Here is a 27,737-nt window from a genome sequence, read left to right as displayed (position 1 = left end):
TTATATTGGTATAATTACACCAATTTAGTTATACCAGTATACCTCCCTGGATGGACACTGTTATTCTGGTGTAAGTGTGGCTTTTTTCAGTTTAACTTAAACCTTTTCCAAAGCAACATAAGCTAAGCAGAAGAAAAGCCACCATACCAGAATAAGTGTGTCCAGAAAGGGAGTTATTCTGGTAAAATTATAGTGGTTTTAGTTCACACCTTAGCTTATACAGATATAACTTTCCCATGTAGACAAGACCTAAGGAGCCCCCGTAGTGGCAGAGAATTTTTGCTTTCCTGAAATGAATATTTGATCTGGATTTGAATATGAACAAAACTCCCAGTAGGAATCTTACAAATCTTCAGTATAAGCAGAGTTCTGACTGTTCCGTGATTGTACAGAATTTGCTTCAGAATCCTACCCTCTCCGCAACACGAGCTCCAGAATCTAGCTTGAATTGTAAAATAAATAAATAAATAAAAATGGTGTTTGTTGCCCTCAGTAACTGTATCCCAAACACTGTGGGATACTCACAGAGAATGCCTCGAGACCTCTCGATTTTCCCTTACAATATCCAAAAATTCCTGCTGAGCGAGACTTGTCCACCTGCAGAATTTCAGTGGCTTAACTAACAATGGTCTTTATACCAATAGAGTTAAACTGATGCAGCCTTGTGTGTGGATACTCTTTAATCAGTTTAAACCTGACATATCAAATTGACATTAATATTGACACACAATTTAAATAAACTGGAAGACGAGGCCTCAGCTTAGACGAGGCCTTAGCTTTCTCACAATTATCAAAACTGGGATGGACAGAAACTTCAGATAATTGGTGAACATTTTTTTTAAAGCAAATAAAATGTACCGGCTCTCTGGTGAATGATGCATTACCCACTGGAGAGTGTATAGTACGAGTCCCCCTCTGTGCTGATCCACAGAGAATGAGTTGTTATAGCTGCCAACTGCAAAGTCTTGAGACTGGTTTACACTACAAAGTTAGGTTGACATAAGTCGACTTGCATTGATCTAGTTATGCATGTGTCTACACCAAAATTTGTCTCCCACTGACATAAGCACCCCATTACAACAATGCAATAACACTGCCTTCTCTTAGCCCTGGTCTACACTGGGTGGGGGATCAATCCAAGGCTATGTCTACACTATGAAATTAGGTCGAATTTATAGAAGTTGATTTTTTAGAAATCGATTTTATACAGTCGATTGCATGTGTCCCCACTTAAGACCATTAAGACCATTAAGTCGGCGGAATGCATCCACAGTACCGAGGCTAGCATCGACTTCCAGAGCATTGCACTGTGGGTAGCTATCCCACAGTTCCCGCAGTCTCCACCGCCCATTGGAATTCTGGGTTGAGATCCCAATGCCTGATGGGGCAAAAAACATTGTCGCGGTTGGTTCTGGGTACATGTCGTCAGACCCCTCCCCCCTCCCCGTGAAAGCAACAGCAGACAATCGTTTCGCGCCTTTTTTCCTGGGTTACTCGTGCAGACGCCGTACCACTGCAAGCATGGAGCCCGCTCAGCTCACCATCACCGTACGTCTCCTGGGTGCTGGCAGACACAGGGCTGCATTACTACACAGCAGCAGCTCATTGCCTTGTGGCAGCAGATGGTGCATTACGACTGGTAGCCATCCTTGTCATCTCCTGGGTGCTCTTGGCCGGCCTCAGTGAGGTCGGTCGGGGCACCTGGACAGACATGAGTGCTCCTGGCCGATCTCGGTGAGGTCTGTCAGGGGCACCTGGACATAAATGGGAGTGACTCAGGTCATTCTCTTCTTTAAGTTTTGTCTAAAGGAGATCAGCATTGCCTGGAATATTGACAGAGGAATAGCTCAGTGGTTTGAGCATTGGCCTGCTAAATCCAGGGTTGTGAGTTCAATCCTTGAGGGGGCCATTCTGCCTTAGGCTGCTCTCCCAGCCAGAGCAGCACTGTGAGAACCCAGGAGACAATTCACCTAGCAGTTGTACTGCATGGTCTGCTGCTCGCCTACCCCTTGCTTCCTCGTCCCTCCATGAAAGCAATGGCCAGCAATCATTTTGTGCCTTTTTCCGTGCGGGCACCATATTGCTGTCAGCATCATCATCCACCCGCCGCTTCCGCTGCCACTCTGCTCTCCTGCAGACGCCATACCACGGCAAGCATGGAGCCCACTCAGATCACTGGGGCAGTCATGACCATTCTAAACACCACGCCCATTATCTAGCAGTGTACGCAGAACCAGAACCAGAACCTGCAAAAGCAGGCAAGTAGGCAACAGCAGCACGGTGAGGAGAGTGATGAGGACATGGACACAGACTTCTCTCAAAGTATGAGCCCCGGCAATGTGGACATCATGGTGGTAATGGGGCAGGTTCATGCTGTGGAAAGCCAATTCTGGGCCTGGGAAACAAGCACAAACTGGTGGAACTGCATAGTGTTGCAGGTCTGGGATGATTCACAGTGGCTGCAAAACTTTCGCATGCGTAAGGGCACTTTCATGGAACTTTGTGACTTGCTTTCCCCTGCCCTGAAGTGCCAGAATACCAAGATGAGAGCAGCCCTCACAGTTCACAAGTGAGTAGCGATAGCCCTGTGGAAGCTTGCAATGCCAGACAGGTACCAGTCAGTCGGGAATCAGTTTGGAGTGGGTAAATCTACTGTGGGGGCTCCTGTGATCCAAGTAGCCAATGCAATCACTGAGCTGCTGCTACCAAGGGTAGTGACTCTGGGAAATGTGCAGGTCATAGTGGGTGGTTTTGCTGCAATGGGATTCCCTAACTGTGGTGGGGCGATAGATGGAACCCATATCCCTATCTTGGCACCAGAGCACCAAAGCAGTGAGTACATAAACCGAAAGGGGTATTTTTCAATGGTGCTGCAAACATCACAAGGGACGTTTCACCAACATCAAGGTGGGATGGCTGGGAAAGGTACATGACGCTCACATCTTCAGGAACTCTGGTCTGTTTCAACAGCTGCAGCAAGGGACTTTCTTCCCAGACCAGAAAATAACCATTGGGGATGTTGAAATGCCTATAGTTATCCTTGGGGACCCAGCCTACCCCTTAATGCCATGGCTCATGAAGCCATACACAGGCAGCCTGGACAGTAGTCAGGAGCTGTTCAACTATAGGCTGAGGAAGTGCAGAATGGTGGTAGAATGTACATTTGCATGTTTAAAAGTGCGCTGGTGCAGTTTACTGACTCGGTTAGAACTCAGCGAAACCAATATTCCCTTTGTTATTATTGCTTGCTGTGCAAGGGGGAGACATTTATGGCGGGGTGGGAAGTTGACGCAAATTGCCTGGCCGCTGATTATGTGCAGCCAGACACCAGGGCGGTTAGAAGAGTACAGGAGGGTGCGGTGCGCATCAGAGAAGCTTTGAAAACCAGTTTCATGACTGGCCAGGCTACGGTGTGAAAGTTCTATTTGTTTCTCCTTGATGAAATCCCCTGCCCCTTGGTTCACTCTACTTCCCTGTAAGCTAACCACCCTCCCCTCCTCCCTTTGATCACCACTTGCAGAGGCAATAAAGTCATTGTTGCTTCAAATTCATGCAGTCTTTATTAATTCATCACACAAATAGGGGGATAACTGCCAAGGTAGCCCAGGTGGGGTGGAGGAGGAGGAAAGGACAAGGCCACACTGCACTTTAAAACTTATTGAATGCCAGCTTTCTGTTGCTTGGGCAATCCTCTGGTGTGAAGTGTTTGGGTGCCCGGAGGCCCCCCCACCGCGTTCTTGAGCATCTGGGTGAGGAGGCTATGGAACTTGAGGAGGAGGGTGATTGGTTACACAGGGGCTGTAGCGGGAGTCTGTGCACATGCTGCCTTTCCTGCACCTCAACCATACACTGGAGCATATCAGTTTGATCCTCCAGTAGCCTCAGCATTGACTCCTGCCTTCTGTCAGCAAGCTGACGCCACCTACCATCTTCAACCCACCATATATTATCTTCAACTTGCCACCTGTCCTTGCGTTCATATTGTGCTTTCCTGGACTCTAACATTGTCTGCCTCCACACATTTTGCTGGGAGGACTGCATGAGATCAGAGAACATTTCATCGCGAGTGCATTTTTTTTGCCTTCTAATCTTCACTAGCCTCTGGGAAGGAGATGATAATGTGAGCGTTGAAACATTTGCAGCTGCGGGAGGGGAAAAAAGGGAGAGTAGTAGTTAAAAAGACACATTTTAGAGAACAATGGGTAGACTCTTTCAGGGTGAACCTTGCTGTTAACATTACATAGCACATGTGCATTCAGTAGAAGGTCGCATTTTGCCTCTTACATTGAGGGTCTGCCGGTTTAGTGTGAGAGATCACACGCACAGGGCCAGAGGGCAATAGAATTTGGCTTGCAGCAGCCATAGTAAGCCACAGTCATTTGGCTTCTTTAACCTTCATAACATGTGGGAATGGTTTCAAACAGCAGTGCCCTCATTTCCCATACCAAGCACCTGTTGGGTTGGCCATTTAAAATGGGTTGGCAGTTTAAAAGGAGGGGCTGTGGTTTTTGGGTTAACGTGCAGCACAAACCCAACTAAACCCCCATACACACACCCCGAATTCTCTGGGATGATCGCTTCACCCCTCTCCCCACCGCGTGGCTAACAGCGGGAAAGATTTCTGTGCAGCCACAGGCACACAGCCCAGCAGGAACGGCCACCTCTGAATGTCCCCTTCATAAAACTACCCTATTTCAACGAGGTGACAATGAATGACATCAGTCTCCTGAGGATAACACAGAGAGATAAAGTCTCTGAATGCCAGCAAACACTGGGACCATACGCTGCCATGCTTTGTTATGCAATAACTCCAGACTACGTGCTACTGGCCTGGCGTGGTAAAGTGTGCTACCATGGAGGACGGAATAAGGCTGCCCTCCCCAGAAACCTTTTGCAAAGGCTTTGGGAGTACATCCAGGAGAGATTTATGGAGATGTCCCTGGAGGATTTCTGCTCCATTCCCTTTTCCAGTAGCTGTACTGGTTGCAAATTAATCATTAAACACGCTTGCTTTTAAACCATGTATTATATTTACAAAGGTACACTCACCAGAGGTCCCTTCTCAACCTGGTGGGTTCCGGAGCCTGCCTTGGGTGGATTCGGGGGGTACTAGGTCCAGGGTGAGAAATAGTTCCTGGCTCTCAGGGAAAACAGTTTCTCCGCTTGCTTGCTGTGCGCTATCCTCAACCTCCTCCTCATCATCATCTTCCTCATCCCCAAAATGCGCATCCCTGTTGCATGATAATCCATTGATGGAGTCAAAGCACAGGGGTGGGGTAGTCGTGGCTGCACCCCATAGACTGGCATGCAGCTCATCACAGAAGTGGCATGTCTGGGGCTCTGACCCCGAGCGGCCGTTTGCCTCTCTGGTTTTTCGGTAGGCTTGCCTGAGCTCCTTAAATTTCACGCGGCACTGCTGCAGGTCCCTGTTATAGCCTCTGTCCTTCATGCCCTTGGAGATTTTTTCAAATGTTTGGGCATTTCATCTTTTGGAACAGAGTTCTGATAGCACGGATTTGTCTCCCCATACAGCGATCAGATCCGTACCTCCTGTTCAGTCCATGCTGGAGCTCTTTTGCGATTCTGGGACTCCATCATGGTCACCTCTGCTGATGAGATCTGCACTCACCTGCAGCTTGCCATGCTGGCCAAACAGGAAATGAGATTCAAAAGTTCGCGGGTCTTTTCCTGTCTACCTGGCCAGTGCATCTGAGTTGAGAGCGCTGTCCAGAACGGTCACAATGGAGCACTCTGGGATTGCTCCCGGAGGCCAATACCGTCGAATTGAGACCACACTACCCCAAATTCGACCCAGCAAGGTCGATTTCAGTGCTAATCCCCTCATCGGGGGAGGAGTACAGAAATCGATTTTAAGAGCCCTTTAAGTCAAAGTAAATGGCTTCGTCATGTGGACGGGTGCAGGGTTAAATCGATCTAACGCTGCTAAATTCGACCTAAACTCGTAGTGTAGACCAGGACTAAGTTATGCAACTTCAGCCAAGAGAATAACGTAGCTGAAGTCAACGTACTTAGATCGATTTACTGGGGTGTCTTCACCACGGTAAGTCGACTCTGCCTGCGCTTTTTGTAGTGTTGGAGTACAGGTGCCGACAGAGAGTGTTTGGGGTTCAATTTATTATGTCTAGACTAGACACGATAAATCGATCCTCACTGGATCGATCACTGTCCGCCAGTCTGGTGGGTAGTGAAGACATACCCATACAGCGCAGAGCCATGATTGACCTATTATTATTACCTATTTAGGTTGATGAAATGTGAGTGTAGACACTGCATTAGTTGTGTCAACCCTCACAGTCTTCTAGCAGCTGTCCCAGAATGCCCTGGTTCCTTCAACAGTGACCATTTTGGTCACAGTTTTGAACTCCACTGCCCAGGGGTCACTGTTACACAGAGGTTCCTTGGCAAGGGTCCCCTCTTCTTTGCAGACCCCAACTCTCACAAACTCACTGACACCAAACACATATTTTGAAGAATATTTATCCATATAAAGTAACTTGTAAGGTAACTACTGAAAGCTTGTAACTTGTCAAGATTCATAATCAGTGTGAGATGCATGTACAGGTAATATTTCAGAAATAATGTAATTATACTGCAAGTCTGCTTTATGGACTTAGAGTAAAAGTTAGTTCCCAGGATAGTATGTTTCTGTGATAGCCCATTCAGGAAGGAGGGAGTTGTCACCCAACTCTGGTTAGCCAGTGATGCAATGCAAGGTTCAATTGGCTAGCCTTGCTCCATTCTAAGATTATCAATGGAAAGCCATCAGAGACAACTGGAACAATTGCCAGAATTGAGGTTTAAAAAAAAAAAAAAGAAACATTACAACATACAGGGGATCACCCTTTCTATAAATAGAGACCAGAGACAGTTCCAGTGTAATACAGAGGGGGGGAAAGGCCCTCTATATCTTTTCACTGAGGAGACACCTTGGGAAGGGGGGATGTTTTCATGAAAAACTGGATCCTGGTTCTTGTGAAGCCAACCACCTCTGCAACAGAGTGAACTTTATTAGATAGGAAAGGTAACTATTAATAAATATAGACTCAGGTTTGTGTTTTATTGTTTTATATTGTAATCGTTTGCTTCCACCACTCTCTTGTTTCTTTTTTCAGAGTAGCAGCCGTGTTAGTCTGTATTCGCAAAAAGAAAAGGAGGACTTGTGGCACCTTAGAGACTAACAAATTTATTTGAGCATAAGTTTTCATGAGCTACAGCTCACTTCATCAGATGCATTCAGTGGAAAATACAGTGGGGAGATTTATATACGTAGAGAACATGAAACAATGGGTGTTACCATACACACTGTAAGGAGAGTGATCACTTAAGGTGAGCTATTACCAGCAGCAGAGTGGGGGGTGGGGGTGTGGGAGAACCTTTTGTAGTGATAATCAAGGTGGGCCACTTCCAGCAGTTGACAAGAACGTCTGAGGAATGGTGGCGGGGGTGTGTGTGTAAACATGGGGAAATAGTTTTACTTTGTGTAATGACCCATCCACTCCCAGTCTTTATTCAAGCCTAAGTTAATTGTATCCTGTTTGCAAATTAATTCCAATTCAGCAGTCTCTCGTTGGAGTCTGTTTTTGAAGTTTTTTTGTTGAAGAATTGCAACTTTTAGGTCTGTAATCAAGTGACCAAAGAGATTGAAGTGTTCTCCGACTGGTTTTTGAATGTTATAATTCTTGTCGTCTGATTTGTGTCCATTTATTCTTTTACGTAGAGACGATCCGGTTTGGCCAATGTCCATGGCAGAGGGGTATTGCTGGCACATGATAGCATATATCACATTGGTAGATGTGCAGGTGAACGAGCCTCTGATAGTGTGGCTGATGGATTAGGCCCTGTGATGGTGTCCCCTGAATAGATATGTGGACACAGTTGGCAACGGGCTTTGTTGCAAGGATAGGTTCCTGGGTTAGTGGTTCTGTTGTGTGGGGTGTGGTTGCTGGTGAGTATTTGCTTCAGATTGGGAGACTGTCTGTAAGCAAGGACTGGCCTGTCTCCCAAGATCTGTGAGAGTGATGGGTCGTCCTTCAGGATAGGTTGTAGAACCTGGATGATGCGTTGGAGAGGTTTTAGTTGGGGGCTGAAGGTGATGGCTAGTGACGTTCTGTTATTTTCTTTGTTGGGCCTGTCCTGTAGTAGGTGACTTCTGGGTACTCTTCTGGCTCTGTCAATCTGTTTCTTCACTTCCGCAGGTGGGTATTGTAGTTGTAAGAATGCTTGATAGAGATCTTGTAGGTGTTCGGCTCTGTCTGAGGGGTTGGAACAAATGCGATTGTATCGTAGAGCTTGGCTGTAGACAATGGATCGTGTGGTGTGGTCAGGGTGAAAGCTGGAGGCATGTAGGTAGGAATAGCGGTCAGTAGGTTTCCGGTATAGGTTGGTGTTTATGTGACCATCGCTTATTAGCACTGTAGTGTCCAGGAAGTGGATCTCTTGTGTGGACTGGTCCAGGCTGAGGTTGATAGTGGGATGGAAATTGTTGAAATCATGGTGGAATTCCTCAAGGGCTTCTTTTCCATGGGTCCAGATGATGAATATGTCATCAATGTAGCGCAAGTAGAGGAGGGGCGTTAGGGGACAAGAGCTGAGGAAGTGTTGTTCTAAGTCAGCCATAAAAATGTTGCCATACTGTGGGGCCATGCGGGTACCCATAGCAGTGCCGCTGATTTGAAGGTATACATTGTCCCCAAATGTGAAATAGTTATGGGTGAGGACAAAGTCACAAAGTTCAGCCACCAGGTTTGCCGTGACATTATCGGGGATACTGTTCCTGACGGCTTGTAGTCCATCTTTGTGTGGAAAGTTGTTTCTAGGTAACACCCTACTTTTGTTTTATCATAAGTGCTCACATGTGCTGTGTAGTTCACAGGAGTGGTGATTTCAGGTGAAACTGGTAAACTGGAGTACACTGCTCTCTTGGGGGCAGAGGATGTGGGATTTCTGTGAGTAGCCAGTGTCAGGGGCTGAATATTCAGGGGAATGATTCAAAGGGACTCGGGGACAGGGGTGCACCTGTTGTTAACCTGCAAGGTGGAGACAGGGCTGGCATAGACCAGAGGAGAGTGCTTGAGTGTCTGAAAGGCTGGTGGTGTCAGGGAGCTGATTCCCAGTCCCCACTCACTGGTGCTGGTGCATAGACCTGCTGCTTTTACAACACACCGCAAATGAGTGTGAACCAGCAGATGAGTGTGAACACTTTGGAGAAACCCAAGGCAGAGACCCCCTGCCATAAACAGTGAGGAGGAGGAGGAGGAGGACAGCTGCCAGAGTCAGGTCAGTCCCAGCGGGAGAGTGAGGATGGGCCCACTGATGAAAGACAAGGGAGCTCAGGTAAGTGTGCACATTCATTATTCCTTATAGTGGGTTTTTTGCTTTTCATTTCCCTGAAACCTCATTTCTCTCCCTCCCTCACTCTTCCCCTCCTCCTGCTCTCCCTCCCCACTTAAAAATGGGGCTGCTCTCATCCGCTAGTTTAGAGAACAAGGTATTGAGTTTTGGTTGCTTTACTGCTATAATGTCACACAATAAAATGTTAGGAACAAATTCTAAGAGTAGAATGGCAGCCGGCTTACACATCCACCCAGAGCAGTGTCCTGTGCTCAAGCAGAGAGAGACCAAACAGAGGTAGAGTTGTCAACCACTTGTCATTTCTTTGGTTTTGGGGGTTAGTCAAGGGGGACCATGCAGAGCACTGTGTTTATCTGGAGAAAGATGTCCCTTTTATCCTCTTGAAACTTTAATGGAGATAGTGTGCAATCCGCTCCTGAAGATTTCTAGGGAAGACAACCTGGTTTCTTCCACCATGATACGAGAATGTCCCACACCACTCTGTGATGAATTTGGCTGGCACCATTGCAGTCAACAGGCTCGTGGCATATGGGCCTGGTCACTGTCAGGACACCGCTAGCAGCTGGATTTGCTCAGGCAACAGACTTAAATGTTGCAGAACATTGTTGACCTACATGTCCAAAGACCCTGGCCTCAACAACCTTTCCAGTCCTTAGAGAACTCCATGGTCACTTGTCCATACACCCCAACCTCCCAGCATACCATGTGGCACTGCTTACCCCTACCAGTCCACACAGAACAAAAGGGAGAACACCAGCGTACCTTCAGTCTACCAAAAGCACATTCAATCATCCGCTAGCCCTTTCCAGCTGACTTGGGCTGGGGGGCTGTTTCATTGCTGTGTAGACTTCCAGCTGGGCTCTAGGGCCCTATGGGATGGAAGGTTCCCAGAGCTGGGGCTGATTTCGTTAGTGTTGGTCCTGCTTTGAGCAGGGGGTTGGACTAGATACCTCCTGAGATCTCTTCCAGCCCTAATCTTCTATGATTCTATGCAGTCCGAGCCTGGAAGCCTACACAGCAAAGAAACAGCCCAGCAGCAGGGCTCTAGTTGCTGTGTAGACATACCCCTACTAGTGACAGGTTTCAGAGTAGCAGCCCTGTTAGTCTGTATTCGCAAAAAGAACAGGAGGACTTGTGGCACCTTAGAGACTAACCAATTTATTTGAGCATGAGCTTTCCTGAGCTACAGCTCACTTTATCCCTGCTAGTGCGTACAGGCAGTGCTAATGGAAGCACCCGAGAAGTGTGCATGCACCGACCTACGTGGCATACACACTCCCACGGCTGTAAGCTGACCTCACATCACCCGACCTTGGTAGCCTAGCTACCCCCCTGTCTTAACCGCACACTGCAGCGGCTCCCGCTTTTCCTTCAGGGGGACCCCGGTCAACCCTGGCGTCAGCGAAAAGCGGCCCTGACCCGTGCAGCAAGGGAAGGGTTAGAGAGAGGAGGGGTCCTTCCCTCTCCCCCCCCCCCCCCCCCACCTGGCTGTGGTGGGAGGGGAACCGCTGCTCCGGCAGCAGCAGCCCCCGGAGCACCGGCAGTCGGGGGAGCGCTGCTCAGGGGCCCGCTCACAGCCCCTTCCCCAAGGGTTCCCCCAGCAGCCCTGGCTCAGGGCGGGGTCGGGTGGCTCCGGCATCCACATTCCTCTTCCGTTTCCCCCTTTCACAAGCCAGGAAGGACCCAGCGCCCCCGCCCCGTGCCCCGGCCTGGAGTGGGCCGGGCAGGTCCCACCCCGGCTGCAGAGCCGCTGGCCGCCCCCAGGGCCGGGTCCCAGCCACCCGTTCGGGGCGGTGCGGGCCGCGCCGGCCGGCTCCTGCCCTGCGGGGGCGGCCCCCGGCTCAGCCGCGCTGCTGCCCGCCCCCATCAGGGCGGTCGGGGGCCGAGCGCAGGGCCGGGCTGGGCAGCGAGCACGGAGCCGCCTGCCCCTGGGCTCCAGCGCCCAGTGCCCGAGGGAGCCGCCATGGCCAACGCGGGCTTGCAGCTGCTGGGCTATTTCCTGGCGCTGGGCGGCTGGGTCGGCACCATCTGCAGCGCGGCGCTGCCGCAGTGGAAGCAGAGCTCGTACGCGGGGGACGCGATCATCACGGCCGTGGGGCTGTACGAGGGGCTGTGGATGAGCTGCGCCTCGCAGAGCACGGGCCAGGTCCAGTGCAAGCTGCACGACTCGCTGCTCTCGCTGGACGGTGAGTCCCGCCGGGCCGAACGAGGGGCGCGGGGCGGGCGGGACCCGGGGGGAGCCGGGGCCGCGGGGCGCTCCGGGGAGAAGGGTCAAGGGGGCCCGGGGAGCGGGGCGGGCGGGAGCTGGGGGGAGCGGGGCACGGGGAGCCGGGCCCGCGGGGCGCTCCGGGGAGAAGGGTCAAGGGGGCCCGGGGAGCGGGGCGGGCGGGAGCCGGGGGGAGCGGGGCACGGGGAGCCGGGGCGCGGGGCGCTCCGGGGAGAAGGGTCAAGGGGGCCCGGGGAGTGGGGCGGGCGGGAGCCGGGGGGAGCGGGGCACGGGGAGCCGGGCCCGCGGGGCGCTCCGGGGAGAAGGGTCAAGGGGGCCCGGGGAGCGGGGCGGGCGGGAGCCGGGGGGAGCGGGGCACGGGGAGCCGGGGCCGCTCCGGGGAGAAGGGTCAAGGGGGCCCGGGGAGCGGGGCGGGCGGGAGCCGGGGGGAGCGGGGCACGGGGAGCCGGGGCCGCTCCGGGGAGAAGGGTCAAGGGGGCCCAGGGAGCGGGGCGGGCGGGAGCCGGGGGGAGCGGGGCACGGGGAGCCGGGGCCGCTCCGGGGAGAAGGGTCAAGGGGGCCCGGGGAGCGGGGCGATCTGTGCAGGTGCAGCCCAAGCTCCGTGTCCGGTCGCTCCCGCTGGACACCGTGTTCCGGCTACTGGAGGCAGCGAGCTGGAGCGGGCCGGGGTCCGGCCGAGCCCCGGGGCGAACAGGACCGGGCGCGTTGTACGGCCCTGCCGGCGCGGAGCGGGGCAGCTGAGGGCTAAGCTCTGCCCGTGGGACGCTGCTGGGTCGGGCCAGCGACGCTCAGACCCCGCGGAAGGCGCCGCCTCGGGGCTTTGCAGTTGGGGGGCAGGTGGGAGTGCGGCTGGGGGCCCCCTGCCAGCCTGGGGCGGCGGGAGCTTGTTTGCTTGGCCCGTGGCTGCGGCAGGCCCGGCAGTTCCTGCCAGGGTAGGACTGGCGCTGGGTGCGGGGTCCCTGCGGTGCGCTCCACGCCATGGAGAGCAGCCCCCGGGCAAGGAGTTGTCATTCCGGGGGGGAAGCCCGGGTTTAGGGAGCCTGACCGGGAGCGCGCTGAAGCGGCTGCAGGAAGCCGAGGGGGCGGGTCCCCCGGCAGTGGAGGGCGTGGGGGTGGATTGACGGGTGTATTGCCCCCATCTCTGCAGTGCCCCGGCACCGCCCCTTTGTCCTCACAACACCCCGGGGGGCAGGGCAGGGCTGTTATCTCCAGAGGACAGATGGGAAACTGAGGCCCAGATTCCCAAAGTCCCATGGTGGGAGGTAGGGGCCTAAACACCTTTGAGCATCTGGACCTATGGGACTTGTTCAAGGTTACGCGTGGAGTCTGTGGCACAGCCAGGAGCAGAGACTCGACCAACCCTTTCCCCTTGTCGGACGTGCCTGGCTGAGCTCAAATGCCAAATCTTCCCTTTCATCTGCACTCAGAGGGCCCCGACAAAATCTTGGGACAGAGGGAGCGACACCCTGAATGTAGCTGGTGCCCAGATCAGCCCCTGGAGCACAAGAGCGAAAAGCTCTCCTCCCTCGTCCTCCTCCGGACTTTGATCTAGTTCAGAAAGCGCCTGACCCGGTCCCTTTGCCTCTCGCCTCTGGCACAGGCTGGGTTTTGTGCTTCGTCCCCAGCGCCCTGGGGCCGGTCTCCCCTGGGAATTGACGTCGGCATGTCTGTGTAAAGCCACACCCAGAGCGATGTGGCTATGCCGGCCTAACCCCGGTATAGACAGCGCTAGATCGAAGGAAGAATTCTTCTGTCCACCTCACTACCGCCGCATCTGGGAGGGGTGGATCATCTGACGGGAGACCTACTGGCGGTGTAGGGAGTCACACACTGGGCACAGCTGCAGCCCTGCCAGCCGCAGGAGCATTCAGTGTAGCCAAGCCGCTGGCCTGCAAGGAAAGGGGTGGGTTGCCAGGGGTCCAGCGGGAGTTAATTACGGGTTACAGCACTGCGAACAGTGACCCACAGTTACCCTTTACTCTTCTCAAAGCATCGCTTGGTTCATTCAAAACTCCCCTGCCTTTGTAATGTCACTAGTGCGTCCTTGTGAACTGGAACGTCCTTCGCAGCCCATTATACTCCGTCCTATCGCCTCCTTTACACTAGACGCTCCTTGTCTCCCCTGCTCGGCCTTGCTTCGCAGCCGGGCTGGGTCTGTGCTGAAAGCGCCCCTGGTGCGCCCGGAAAGGGGCTGCTGTGGGCGAGGAGCCTGGGGACTCCCTCTCCGTTCCCAGCAGTTCGCGCCCTCGCTGGCCTTTCTCTTTTGTAGCCGACAGAGGCCGTGTCTGACCCCCGGGCTCTTCTGCAAACACACGTCCCGGAGGGAATCGGCTACACCCGGAGAAGTGGTCGAAGAGTGAGTTTGGGCCACAGCAGCCGCACCCTGGGAGAAAGCTCTGAGCCCTTCCCAGGAGCCAGCCAGATGCCATGTGTAAAATGGAAACGAGCTATTTGTTTAAACGAGGAGAGTTGAAACTATTTGTCCCTGTGTCCCTACCACAAGCCTGGGCTTAAAAATACCCAGCAAATCCCGCCTGCCCCTGCTAGTAGCTGCTGGAGATTTGAAGCCAGCAGGGAAATGAGATGAGTTGAGTTTGCAGGAGAGGAGTGAGTCGCACATTCCGGTCGTATCCTGGTAACTCCCATCCCTTCCCTGGGGTCTCCTTCTTGTGTTGGTGCAGCGGTTGTGAGACGCAGCCTCCACCGCCTGGTACGACGCGAGACCGGGAGGCAAATGAGTGAAAACAGGCCCCAAGGGGGGGGGGGTGCGGGGGGGGGGGGTGGTACTGTCTGGGAGCCATGTGAGTGCTCAGCCGGGGGGAGGTAACCGCAGTCAGAGCCGAGCAGCGCTTCCCCTTGGCGCCGTTCACACATCCATCCCCTGTCAGCGGTTCGTTGTGCCGCGGAACACGGGGGTCACTCACCGAGTGGGAGCTCAAAGAAGAGGAAATGCTGGTTCCTCCGCTCTCAGCAGGGTTCTCCTGGTCGCTCATGTTTGCCCCGGGGGGGGATTTTCCAACCTGGTTTTCGGGCTGCGGAACAGGAGGCTGCGCGCCTGGTTTTCGCTGGCCGGGGCGGGCCGATGTTAACAAACCCAGCGCTGAGCTCTGGCGAGCGGGAGCAGCCCCCTGCACCCGGGCACCCTCCGAGGTGAAGCGAGCTCCAGGAGGGTAATTTCTCGGCTCGGTGCAAAAGCGAGCGGGCCTTGGCCGTGTCCCCCCCACATGCCCCATGTGCAGCGCTCAGGCGGGGCCAGCAACCTGCGCATTTCAAATCTGGCAGGGGGCGTCTTGGGCTCCCAGCTGCGGGCTGCGTTCTTGGTTTGCGTCGCATCGCAGGCTCCTTTCCCCTCCCTGCCAAGGTAAAACGGGCTGGCAACCAAACAGGAAATGAGCAGCCCACCCACGGGAGACCTTCCCGCTGCGGACTGAGCTGGTTCAGCCGCCCCATGGTCTTGCTCGTGGGCACGGGCGTGGGCACCCAGGGGGGCTTTTTAAAGGTGAACATTTAGCACACGATTTTCCACACTGAAAGAACTCAGTAACCTAGTTAATAATCAATAATAATAATTAACAATAAAATCAACTCAGAATGAATGAAAAAGGTGCGTATACTGTAGATGAGATTATTATAAGAGAAATGAGAACGAGCTTGCTTTGGGATTCTACAAGGCACTTATATCATTTAGACACCTTTGGTACCCTGAGTAAGGATAACACTTCTTGCAAATCACATCGATAGGGATCTCATGGTCCCCTTCCTTCACCCCATTGCAAAGGCGCAAGTGCTGTTGCTGGCTGACCTAGGGCTGCCGAAAACCCTATGGGCAAAACATATGGAAAGAAGAGGATTAATTTATACAGAGGGCTAAAGTGCATTAATTAACACTTAATAAATACATCAAAATTAAATGCATTACAGAGATAAGAACCTGTAATGACAACTTTACTTCAGGAGAAGCTCCAGAGAAAGAAGACCCAGAGGGAGTAATGGTAGGGGAAATCCCAGGGAGACCAAAGGGGCTGGTAGAGGGAGCAGACAGAGAACAAGGCAGAGTGACTGCAGGGTTGGCCCAGTCTTCCTGTGGGTGGAAAGAAGAAAAGGAGGACTTGTGGCCCCTTAGAGACTAACAAATTTATTTGAGCATAAGCTTTCATGAGCTATTCTGATGAAGTGAGCTGTAGCTCACGAAAGCTTATGCTCAAATAAATGGTTAGTCTCTAAGGGGCCACAAGTCCTCCTTTTCTTTTTGCGGATACAGACTAACACGGCTGCTACTCTGAAACCTGTGGGTGGAGACACTGATCCCTCTCAGTGTAAGAGGGAACAATAGAATGGAGTGCCCAGAAGAATGAATGACTTGAGGACAATTTCCTGAGGGACCCATACCCTTGCAGAGTTTTTCTAGCTCTGACATTTACATTTCTACATGGTTTGGCCCACAGAAATAAAAATCTGCACATCTTCCATGTGTTTTTGGACCAATGGAAAAAAAAACAGTTACAATTCAAGTGACTTTTAAAATTCCCTATGAAACTGAGTTAACAAAATAAATGAGCTTATGAACAACCAGAAAATATACTTCTCAAGTGAAAAACTATAACTGGCCTTCTTTGCAAAGAAATTGTAAGCTTTCTTACAAGAAAAGACACAAACTGTCTGGAAAGGAAGAGTCGATTGAATTACTTGCCTCAGTGAAATTAAATACCCAGAGAATTGCTGGGCCTGTGATGATGACGACCGGGCTTTGCTCACCTGTGGCTCCCCCTCCCTGTGCTGTGGAGGCACCATCTGCAAGCAGGCCCCCTGCCTCAGGTGCAGCTCCCATTGGCTGCGCTGGCCAACAGCCTGGGAGCCTCCTGGCCAATGAGCTGGGGGCGGGACGGGGAAGGCAAAGGGGGAGATTGTAGGGAGCTGGGGAGCAGGGGAGGCAGGGGGGAGGGGAGCTGTCTCTGGAGGCACAAAGGGGGGACTCTCTGGAGAGGGGTGATGGGGGCACAGGGGCTGATGGGGATCTTCCAGGGGGGCAGAGGGTTGTGTGGGTCTCTGTGGGGTGGGGGGAGTGATGGACAGAGCCAGCTGCAGCCCGGGTCTGGTCTGTGGGGGAAGGGAGTGTTGGTATACCCCCCCTCCCCAGGAAGCCCTCTCTGTACTGTGCATTTTATGCCAGCCCCAGGGTGCCCATCACTATTACTTTCTCCTGCCCCTGGCTCCATCTGTTTGCCCCCACAATGCCGCCCCGCCCCCCGTCTGTGTCTGACAGTGACAGACTCCTGCTGCTTTCTCTGCCTGCAGCTCCCTCCCTCTCCCTGCTGGGGAGGCGCAGTCAGGCAGCTCTGGCACTGCCCCCCCCACCACTCTGGGAACCGGGTCAGCTCTGGGAGGGGGGAATGGAGGCAGCGTGGGGAGGGATGCCGGGGAGGGGGGAGCTGCCCCACCCCACATTGCCGAACCATGAAGCATGGGCACCACGGCCCATCTCACCTCCTATGTATCCAACCCACCCTGCTCCCTGTCCCCTGACTGCCCCTGGCCATTATCCAACACCCTGGCCCCCCTAATCATGAGGCTTCTAGAAGCGTTTGGTTCAGCGCAGAGCCAGACACGCTGCCCCGTGGAAGCATGCAGCCCCGGCCCCCCAGAGCTCTCCCCTGCATTAGGGTGTGCCTGGGCACACCCCGTGCGCACGCCTATGCTCGTGGGGTGGTGACCGGGGTGTATCTGAGCGTTTCCCAGGAATCCACAGCTGAAGGTATTGGCCCCTGACGAAGTCTCTGGTTTCTGTCTCACGGAATGTCCGTGGTCCATGCCCCAAACTTAGGCATTTCGCTTTGTTTTAAGACATTTCTTGTGTCCATCTTTTCTGAGCTCACAAGCGCATAGAAAGTACTTGGAGCTGGTCAATTCATGCAGTTCCTTCCCCACCAATCTGCGCTGGTGTTTATCACCTGTTTTATGACACATTCGCGGCTCATGATGGCCTCCCGGCCCCTTCTGTCCATCTGACTCAGGCAGGTTTGAAACTCTAGCCCAGCTTCTAGGTGTTAAAAACAATCAAGTCTAAGCAACGATCTTGTGGGACAAACCCAGAGCCATCATAGAATATCAGGATTGGAAGGGACCTCAGGAGATCATCTAGTCCAACCCCCTGATCAAAGCAGGCCCAATCCCCATTTTTTCCCCCAGATCCCTAAATGGCCTCCTCAAGGATTGAACTCTCAACCCTGGGTTTAGAAGGCCAATGCTCAAACCACTGAGCTATCTCTCCCCCTTATGTCTGGGGGACACAATCTCAGTGCATTCCTATGGCACTGGCCGAGAACAGCCTTGTCTACAACTCCACACCCTCAAAGCCCTTGTGAATAAGGACGACAGAGCAGGGCTGGAAGATGGCCAGGGTAGGGTCTCACTGCACAAGTTCAGGGGCTTTTTTATTCCAAGATGGCTGCAGCCTAAGGCTTAATTCTGGCTTTCTAAGGCGAGATTTTCAAAGCTGTTTAGGGGATTTCAGACACATAACTGACATTGAAGTTACTGAGAAGTGGGTGTCCCTATGCTGGTGTGTGTGTGTTTGATAACTGCAAGTTTCTAGTAACCATTTAACACTCCAGACGAGCAGCTGCTCCTCGGACAGAAGTAGCTATTGGCCACACTGATCCTCCCCCTGCATGTAATGGGCAGTGTAATTAACGGGCTGCATAAGAAACGGAAAGGGGGAGATTGAAAGGGAATAAGGGATAATATATTTGGAAAGTCGTCTTTCTCCTCCCGCATGGGGGCTCTGCCAGATACCCCAATAGTATCAAATAGAGAAGTGAAAAATCCCCCTGAAACCATCCAGCGACACAGAGCAGGGGAAAGGGAGGGCAGAGCAAAACGCTCTAAAGACACCTGTTGTGAAAGAAATCAGCTCAGGTGTCTTGAGAAGACTGAGGTGTTTGATCGACGTGCCAGGGGAAACAAATCCGCACAGGACACATGAGGCGGCTGGGCAGGCCGCGCCATCTGTTCCTCCTGCTTGGAAATGTAGACAGAGCTGTGCTTTGATGTGGGATGGGGCCAGTGGTGAGCTGGAGCCGGTTCGCGTGAACGGGTTGTTAAATTTTGAAGCCGTTTTAGAACCGGTTGTTAACTCGCGTCCCTGCAGGGGGCGCTGAGGCTTTGCTGGGCTCCAGCCGGGAAGTGATGTAATTCCTCCTCCGGCCACCGGGGGCGCTGCGCTGCGGGAGCCACGTGGGCTGCCGCCTGGCCCTGGGCACGAGCCATGGTGCTGCTGCTCCCCCGATCCCTGGCCCTGGGGCTCCCACTGCTGCCGGGTGGGTCCCCGGCTGCTCTGCTGGGCCGGGGCTGCGTCCTGCTGCTTGGGCTGCTCCGAGCCGCTCTGCCTGCCAGCCCCTGCCGCACCCCCCTGTCTCCAGCCAGCCCCTGCCGCACCCCCTGCCCTGTCTCCAGCCAGCCCCTGCCGCACCCCCTGCCCTGCCTCCAGGCCCTGTCTCCAGCCACCCCCTGCCCTGTCTCCAGCCAGCCCCTGCCGCACCCCCTGCCCTGCCTCCAGGCCCTGTCTCCAGCCACCCCCTGCCCTGCCTCCAGCCAGCCCCTGTCTCCAGCCAGCCCCTGCCGCACACCCTGCCCTGCCCGCAGCCAGCCCCTGCCTCCAGCCACCCCCGCACCCCCTCCCTGCAGCCAGCCCCTGCTGCACACACCCCCTGCCCTGCCCGCAGCCAGCCCCTGTCTCTGGCCACCCCCGCACCCCCTGCCCGCAGCCAGCCCCTGCCGCACCCCCGCCCTGCCCACAGCCAGCCCCTGCCACACCCCCCTGCCCGAAGCTAGCCAGCCCCACTTCCCCCGTCTTCAGCCAACCCCTGCTGCACCCCCCTGCAGCCCTGCCCAAAGCCAGCCAGCCCCACAGCCCCTGCCTCCAGCCAGCCCCTACCTCCAGTCAGTCCCTGCCCTGCCTCCAGCCAGCCCCACACCCCCTTGCCTCCAGCTACCCCCACACCCTCCTGTCTCCAGCCAGCCCCACACCCACTGCCTCCAGCTAGCCCTACCCCAAGCCCCTGTCTGCAGCTGGCCCCACGTCCACTGGTGCCCTGCAGTTCCCAGGGCAGTAACCCTGCACACCTGCTTCAATGAGAGGGGCAGGGAGCAGCTGGGACACACATATGTGCACACCCTAGGGTGACCAGACAGCAAGTGTGAAAAATCAGGACAGGGGGTGGGGGGTAATAGAGGCCTATATAAGAAAAAGACCCAAAATCGGGACTGTCCCTATAAAATCCGGACATCTGGTCCCCCTAGCACACCCCCAAGGTGTGGCGGGGCCCCACACCTGTGAAACAGAGCTCATTTCTAGCTCAGGCCCATCTTTTTGAAGAAGAACTTTAGGCAGGGTTAACACACACACATATTTTCCTGGACAGGTCAGGCTTTCTGGTTCTTAAATCGCCGTCCAGGAGGAATTTTTAAATTTTAAAAATTCCTCCCGGAAAAATACGGACATATGGTAACCCTGTTGGTACAAAAAATACATACTGGGGCACAGCCCTTACATCAGAACTTTTTATAGGGAACCGGTTGTTAAGATTTTGGCAGCTCATCACGGGATGGGGCCTCTCTGCAGGGTTGTGCTCCACTCCTGAAGCGACCCTTGGAGAGGAGAGGGGGAACTGCATCTGGTCACAATGCCTGAGGCTAAATCCCCCCCAATATACACAGCCTCCAAAGCCCCCACCTGGGGCTGGGAGCTTGATGAGTCGGGGTTGGATTCTGGACTCCAGAGAGCAGCGTGGCTGGTAAGGAAGAGGATCGTGGTGCTTGTGACGTGACCTGATTGGTGGAGAACAGCTCCAGGATTGGCCATGATGTTACCACTGTGCAGAATGGCTCCTCAGTGCCACAGAGCAGCAAACCTGGGGGAATGGCTCTTTAGACGCCACAAGACAATATGGCCACGGGGAAGGGCTGCTGGCACCTCAGAACTGCTACTTAGGGATGCGAATAGTTGCACTCACCAGTGCAGGGACTTGAAAGGCACTGTTCTTCCCCCGGGTGCTGCTCTTGTTGACCAGTGATGCCCCTTCTCTTCTCTGGCTCTGGTTCTTTGCATGGTTAATCTGCTCTGCAACACCAGTGACTTGCACTTTTCTTGCTTTGCAGTTCACCTCCAGACCTCCCGGGCGCTCATGGTGGTTTCTATCCTCATGGGCTTTGTGGGGGTCATTGTCAGCGTGGTGGGAATGAAATGTACCAAAGTGGGGGACGAGAACCCTGTTATCAAAAGCCGGATTGCTGTGGCCGGTGGCATTCTCTTCCTCATAGCAGGTAAGACAAAGTCCAGGGCTCCCTGTACCCACAAACTCCTGCCATTTGATGATAGTCTGAACTTGTCTGCTGTGATATTGGTTAGCACTAGCGTGGGGCAGGAGATCTGATGACATGTCACAGCTTCTGAATGGGAAGGTAGCCTCAAAGTCCATGTGAGTTATTCCCCTTGCGGGAGAGAGTGTGATCACAGGCAGGGGGTTAATAAACATCCTCCTCTATTTCTAGTAGATGCTATGCCTGTAGATACAACGTCTGGGTCTAGCAGAATGGCCTCAGGGATCTGAAATCCGCCTATCCACCTACTCAGTGGTTCTAAAAGGGGATCTCTCATTTTTCTCTGGGAGATGTGGAAGACTGTAAGATGAGGGGGTGGGGTTTAGATAAGTGGCACTTGTGTCTAATGGAGCCGGCTGGCTTCTCCAAGGCGGGCAGGCTCAGCTGAAGGCCCATTTAGCTACAGCAGTTTAGCACAGGTGCTTCAGACCTGCCTCTCAGCTAAGGTGTTTTGGGGAGGCCCAGCATTGAAATGGGCTGTTGCCAGCCGATGCTGGGATGTTTCATCTTGGTTCTTTTGGCTTTGACATGGGTTCTCCCTCAGGAAAATAGCATCTTCTGCTGCCAGTGATCCCGCTTGTTTATTGAAAGTGTTCAGTGCAAGGTGGGGAATTTGTAAAGTTAATTCCATCCCCGATTTATGTACGGATGAGGCCCCTGGCTACGAATGTGTAACTTGGATTGAAAGCTCTTTGGGGCAGGGCCACCTCTTTGTCATGTGTTTGTACAGCACCTAGAATAATAGAACCATCCGTGTCTAGGTCCCCTAGACACTAGTGTAATAAGAAATGATACCCGAGACCAGGCTGGATGCTGCTGCAGGACCAGTGTTGGGTTGTTGTTAAAGTCTGATCCCATTCCATCCCAGGTGGTGTTTGGGATTCAGTTGGAGCCGGTAGACAAGCAGTGTGGTCTGGGTCCCTCTCTCTGACCCAGTCAGGTCAGGACATCTTTCAGGATTAGGCCGGAGGTCCCAGGAGATGATGGGGTGGCAGCCATGATGGTGAAGCTTGCTTTAGTAGCACCATCTGCTCTTTCCCACTCCCCCCCAGAGTCTTTGTAAATGGGAGTGGTGGGCAGAATAGCCTATCCACTCATTATTTCATCCACCAGTTAGGTCTGATTTCTGACACACCTATTTTGAGTCATTAATTTTCAGACCCAGATTTTCTTGTCTACCAGGCATGATCTCAACACATGGGTTATATGTGGAGGCCTTTTTGTTTAGACTAATTCAGTCTCTGTCTGGTTTTCTTGCACCTGTTTATAAGATTCTTTATTGAAAATAACTTCCTCTACTTTTCCCCATCAACATTTGTTGTTACAGGTTATGGTGACATCTGACGAACCTACACTCACTTCTTACAGTTGAACCCACAATTAGGGTAAATTTGTAGGCCCAGTTATCACAACAGGATACCAGAACTGGACAGCGCCCATTATTTGTCTCTTTCCTGCCCTATACAGTGGTATTAACTCCTCCTACTCATGCTTTATGTTCTCTTGTTTATATATCCAAGGATCATGTTAGCCCTTTTAGCTCCAGTTACCCACCATGACCCACTTTGAGTCTGTGCTTTCCAGGACACAGTTCCCCAACCACAGAAGTCTGACCAACATTCTTGTTTCCTTGAGGTGTGATTTTTGCCTTTGGCTGTAATAAATGGTGTTGTGTAACTGCACCCAGTTTCCCAAGCGATCAGATTGCTCTGTATCTCTGACCCATCCTTGTCATTATTTACCAACCCACCAATCTTTGTGTCATCTGAAAACCTCATTTTTCTTCCAGATCAATGATAAAGATAATGAATAGCATTGGGCCAATAACGGGTCCCGATGGGAACCCACTAGAAACATCCCTTCTAAGTGTTGATTCCCCATTAACAATTTCAGCAAAGGTCCAGGTGTTCTTAAAATGAATATTCTGCCATGCCTGTAGAGTCCAAATCTGCGGTCAGTACTGCTCTGAATCCAGTCTGGAAAAGATTCACTTCTTTCCCAAGGTTATAAAGCTGTCTCTAAGAACAGGAGGGTCAAACCACCTTCTTCTGGTCTGGGATCCTCTTTGTTTAGAGCCATTTTGCAACAGGAAAGAGAAGTAGTTTGACAGTTTTGCACCTTATATTTGTTCTTGCTTCAAAGAGATCTTGTCTCTTAAAAATGGTGGCCCAAATTCTGGTCCCAGTTCCACATGGAGTAACTCAGCTGACTTCAGTTCAAAGAAGAACTAGATAAATTCATGGAGGATAGTTCCATCAATGGCTATTAGCCAGGATGGCCAGGGATGGTGTCCTTAGCCTCTGTTTGCCAGAAGCTGGGAATGAGCGACAGGGGATGGATCACTTGATGATTATCTGTTCTGTTCATTCCCCCTGGGGCACCTGGCATTGGCCACTGTTGGAAGACAGGATACTGGGGTTTGGTCTGACCCAGTGTGACCATTCTCATGTTCTTATTCACATATGTAAACTGAAAGCATATTTTAGTCCTGTCACATTAACTACCTATTACTCCTATCTGGCTAGCTGCCTCTTAGAATCTGCTTCCTTGTTTCTAAGCAACCTGGTGACAGTTTTAGCCCTTTATTGGAAAGTCCCTTCCTACCTCATATTACATGTGTAATGGTGGGTCTGTGTACAATGTTCACCAAAATAACAAAAGGTGCGAATGAAACCAGTGTCGTCATTTTGGGTCATGGTTGTCCGTAGATGAGCCCTGAGAGTCCCATTTAGTGTTACCAATGGAACTTCGTAGCCACAGAGAATATGAAGAATAGAATATTAAAGGGCTCAAATAGCTTTTAAAAGCGAATGACTGTATTCAATTGTAAAGTCTATGGTGGGAAAACTTCCCCAAAAGGCCTCCGGAAGCTGATTCTTTGGTTCTTGTTGTATATTCCCAGGTCTGTGCACCTTAACAGCTGTTTCATGGTATGCAACACAGGTGACCTATGAATTCTTCAACCCCAACACTCCAGTTAATGCCCGGTAAGAGCCTTTAAACAAATGGGCTGTTTAGGGGGAAGCCATTTTCCTTGTGTTTTAGCTCATTAGTGGCATTGTGACAAAGGTACCCAGCCACGGACATCGTATTCAGAGCCTGGTGCCCCTGTCCATGGTGCCATCTGGTGCCCATTTGCCTCAGCCCCACTCCTCCCTAGCCTCATGATACAAATTGAAAGAAACAGTACACACAGCGTTATTCCCTGCATTGCCCTGTCCTTTCCTGCCAGAGCTAGCCACAGCCCGTGGCTCACGCGACCCTATGCTCTCCTCTGGTGCTATTGCCCCTCTGTTCGTGCCCACAGCAGTGCCAGCCTCCTGCCCCAAGCCCCTGTCCCCCAGCAGTGCCAGCCCCCTTCCCATATGCCACCATACATTCTCCAGGAGACTCAGTCACTCTGTCAAACAAGCCCCTGTTCTACCAGCAGCAACCTCCTGCCAGTGCCACTGCCCTGATTCTCCCTTGGACCTCGGAAGCACAAATGGTCCTTTTCCTGTCACTCACTGTATCCATGTTTCAGCTGTTATTTCCCTGGAGGGGTTACCAGTGTTTCCCCACGTGGGACCCTTTGTTGCTGTTCTCCGCAGCGTCTCCCTCTCTGTCCTCACTGGGGTTCGCAGCCCTCCCTGATCGAATGTCAGCTGTGAATTTCTGTCGTTTGCCATCCAGGCCACCGCCTGTGCTGTCAACACCACTTCTGCCTGGGGAGCCACACTGCGGGGGCCAGGCGGGTCTCCTCCCCTCCCCCTCAACGTGCTTGGGATGTGTGTCGTGTGAAAAGGCTGAATAAGCCCGGTTCCCTCCCCTACCTCCAGACATTATGAAATCAGTCCATCAGTGATCCAGTGCATTCTGTCCGGGCGCTGGCCCTGGAACAGGTCTGGCCTGTCTTCCTCTCTGTAATGCCCAGTGCTCCATCAGCCTCTTTCTCCCAGAAGAGACAGAGGGCCCATGTGGGGCATCTGGGTGATGTGTCGGTGAATGGGCATGGGGTCCCTTTCCCTCCCAGCCCCCGGCAGAGGGGTGGAGCACCAGTCCCTCCACCTTCTCCCTTGTTTCCACCATCTCTTTTCTCTCTCACACTAGGTACGAATTTGGTTCCGCCTTGTTTGTTGGCTGGGCAGCTGCCAGCCTGACCATGCTGGGAGGCTCCTTCCTGTGCTGCTCCTGCCCCACCCCCCCTGAGGAGAGGAGAGGACAGCAGTACTATAGGCAGTCACAGCCTTCAACAGCTAGGGAGTACGTCTGACCCCCACCTTCCCACCCGCCGCCCAACGTTTCCCTTCCTTCTCAAGCATGTGCTAGAGACCGTGGTGTTCCCAACCACTTCGTCAGTGCAACAGACACTAGATCCTTCTTCAGTGCTGCTCAGGCAGTCTTGGGTGGGCCTTCCCAAAAACACACACACTTCTCGGGGGCGTCTCTAATAGCCTGGGGGGCAGCTCCACTTATAGCAGAAGCATCTAAAATGTTCTTCTCGACATAGCTCTTGCTTCAGCCATCGTCAGGTTCTTCCCCTACTAGCTCAGTCTACGCTGGCCTCACGGCCAGGTTTATCACTGGTCCAGCATTGCTTGGCCTCTGCCACGTTGGCCGGCCAAACAGCTAGAACATTGAAACATAGGAATGACCAGGCTGGCGCAGACTTGGGGCTCATCTAGGCCAGCGTCCTGTTTGTGACAGAGGCCAGTCCCAGATGCTTCAGAGGAATGGCCAAAACCCATCATTCATCACTGAGGAAGTGTTTTCCTAATTCCTGGCAGACACGGGTTGATTCATCCCATATACACTTTTATCGTAACTCATGTAAATGCAGCTATTCTCTATATAAATGTCTGTTTTAAAAAAAAAATCCCAATATATTTTCAATCTCCATGATATCTTGTGGCACTGAGTCCCACTGAGTTTTGTGTTGTGTAAAAACAAGTCTTTCTTCTTAGTCTAAATTTTGTTGTATTTAATTTCCTTGGGTCTCCCCTGGTTCTTTCCGAGGGGGGAAATAGGAGGGTCTGGCAGATGTTCTCTGGGCCATTATTCACTCGAGGTACTTTTATCATGTCACTTCTTTTTTAGTTCCTAATCCTTCCAAGCCTCTGAAGGTTTTGTTGCTCTTCTGTGGCCTTTTTCTACTCTATCCTTCAGATGGCCTGGCTGAACCTGAACACAGTACTCCAGGAGAGAGTCTACCACTGATTTATATACTGACATTAGAGGTGTAGTAGCCATGTGTACTAAACTAAGGTTGCACCTTTATACACCCTGTTGACAGGCACCCTGTGTTTCTAAAGCTTTCGCCTTTCAGATTGAAATTCTGCAGCTTTGGTTTATACCCAAAACAAGTTTTTTGCAAGGCTGAGCACCCAGAGAGTTAGAAGAAATCCACTGTCAATTATAGACAAACTTTTTTTTTTTGTCTTAGAGCTGAACTGGCTGAGGTTTGACAACTGAAAGTTGGCATGGGGTGAGTCCTCAGAGAGCAGGAGTATCTGGCCTTGTTGGGGCGGGGGGAAGGGTTTTGATTTGGCTAAGTTCTGAGCATTTGAAAACTGGGTTTTGAGCATGTGCAGTACATTTGTTTTTCTTTTTGCTAAGTACATATCCTAGGAAGGATGTAGCCAACTTAGCTACATGCTCCAGGTCAGACTTTTAAAAGGGGTTTGTACTCAGCAGCTCCTCCACAAACAATGGAGGATCCTGTCCCTCCAAAGGAGAACACTGGAATGCTTCTGAAATCTGACCCTAAACATCTTAGTCCAGTGACTGCTCCAAACCAGTTCCCGAAACCAAGGGCCTGGCAAAACTAGCTCAGGAGGAGGGTGAGTTCGTGAAGCTTGAGAAGCTCCTAAACTCCATGGGAGCATAGCTAGACAACAGAGCTTAGGAACCTGAAAATCGAAGTGGCTGTAAAGTCTCCTCCAGGCTTTGAAATGTTTCATTTGCTGCTAACTGGCTTTGGAGCCACAAATGGAAAAGGTGTCAGACTATTGGAGTTCCTGAATTCTGATACAGCGGCAGGGCCTCTGCTCCAGTGCAGGTGAGGAACTCAGCTGAGCAGGCCCCTTCTCCTGCAAAACGCCCCAAAGCTCCCTGTAGATCTTCAGGCAGTGCCCCTTCTCCCAGCATCCCGGCACACCCAGATTACACCAGGAGCATCAGAAGGAATATAGAATAAGGGTTCTCAGCAGCTGGCAGCCCTCGGTCAAGCCAGCTGGATTCTGGTAGTTTCAGAGAAGAATGTCAGCATTCAGAGGGCACCCAGCCAAACAGCTCAGGATTATAGAACAAACACAAGTTTCTTACAGGTGTTTTGGAATTGGAACTTTTAAGTCCTGGAGATGGACCCATGTTAGGAGAATGTCACTAAGGTTGCACAGTTAAGCACTTAAGTGAAGAAGTGCCAATTGCCTGTGCAACCTTAACTCTGCCCCCTTGTGCATATACGTTGATATAGTCATTAACCACATCAAGTACTGTTTTGCAAATACAGTAGCCTAGCCTATCTTTTCTGCAACCCTAGATTTACATGTAGCCTCTTATACTACTGTATACTACAGTCTCTGCATATGTGACACCCCCTATTTTAGCTGTAACATGTTGTCTAACAAGAGAGTAATATTGAAAATGTCCTAAAGTAGATAAATGGTTAGGGTTAGACAGACTCTTTCAATGACTGTCAGTGGTGTTAATACACTTAATAGTTAAAACAGTAATATACTTAGCCCCTGGAAACACTCATATTTTTATGCCAGGCCTCAAA

The 27,737-nt window shown here is 52.3% G+C and overlaps 1 protein-coding gene across 4 annotated transcripts in view; it reads left to right on the top strand.

Moving 5' to 3' along the window:
* The first annotated feature begins 10,928 nt into the window (after positions 1 to 10,928).
* Positions 10,929 to 27,737, top strand: part of CLDN19 (claudin 19) — a 77,993-nt gene continuing 61,184 nt past the window's right edge. The window contains exons 1-5 of one of the 4 annotated variants that reach the window (XM_037881412.2): positions 11,061 to 11,558; positions 20,756 to 20,920; positions 23,880 to 23,964; positions 25,067 to 25,219; positions 26,400 to 26,441. In XM_037881412.2, the coding sequence (XP_037737340.1) occupies positions 11,336 to 11,558; positions 20,756 to 20,920; positions 23,880 to 23,964; positions 25,067 to 25,219; positions 26,400 to 26,421 (648 nt within the window). In that variant the 5' untranslated portion in view covers positions 11,061 to 11,335 and the 3' untranslated portion in view covers positions 26,422 to 26,441. Of the gene's footprint in view, positions 11,559 to 20,755; positions 20,921 to 23,879; positions 23,965 to 25,066; positions 25,220 to 26,399; positions 26,442 to 27,737 lie in introns of all 4 variants that reach the window. The other 3 variants (XM_037881411.2, XM_037881413.2, XM_043531849.1) reach the window with 3 other exon arrangements.

Source organism: Chelonia mydas, chromosome 18 (assembly GCF_015237465.2).
Source record: "Chelonia mydas isolate rCheMyd1 chromosome 18, rCheMyd1.pri.v2, whole genome shotgun sequence".
Classification (NCBI taxonomy): domain Eukaryota; kingdom Metazoa; phylum Chordata; order Testudines; family Cheloniidae; genus Chelonia; species Chelonia mydas.
This window is presented reverse-complemented; position numbering and strand designations above follow the sequence as displayed.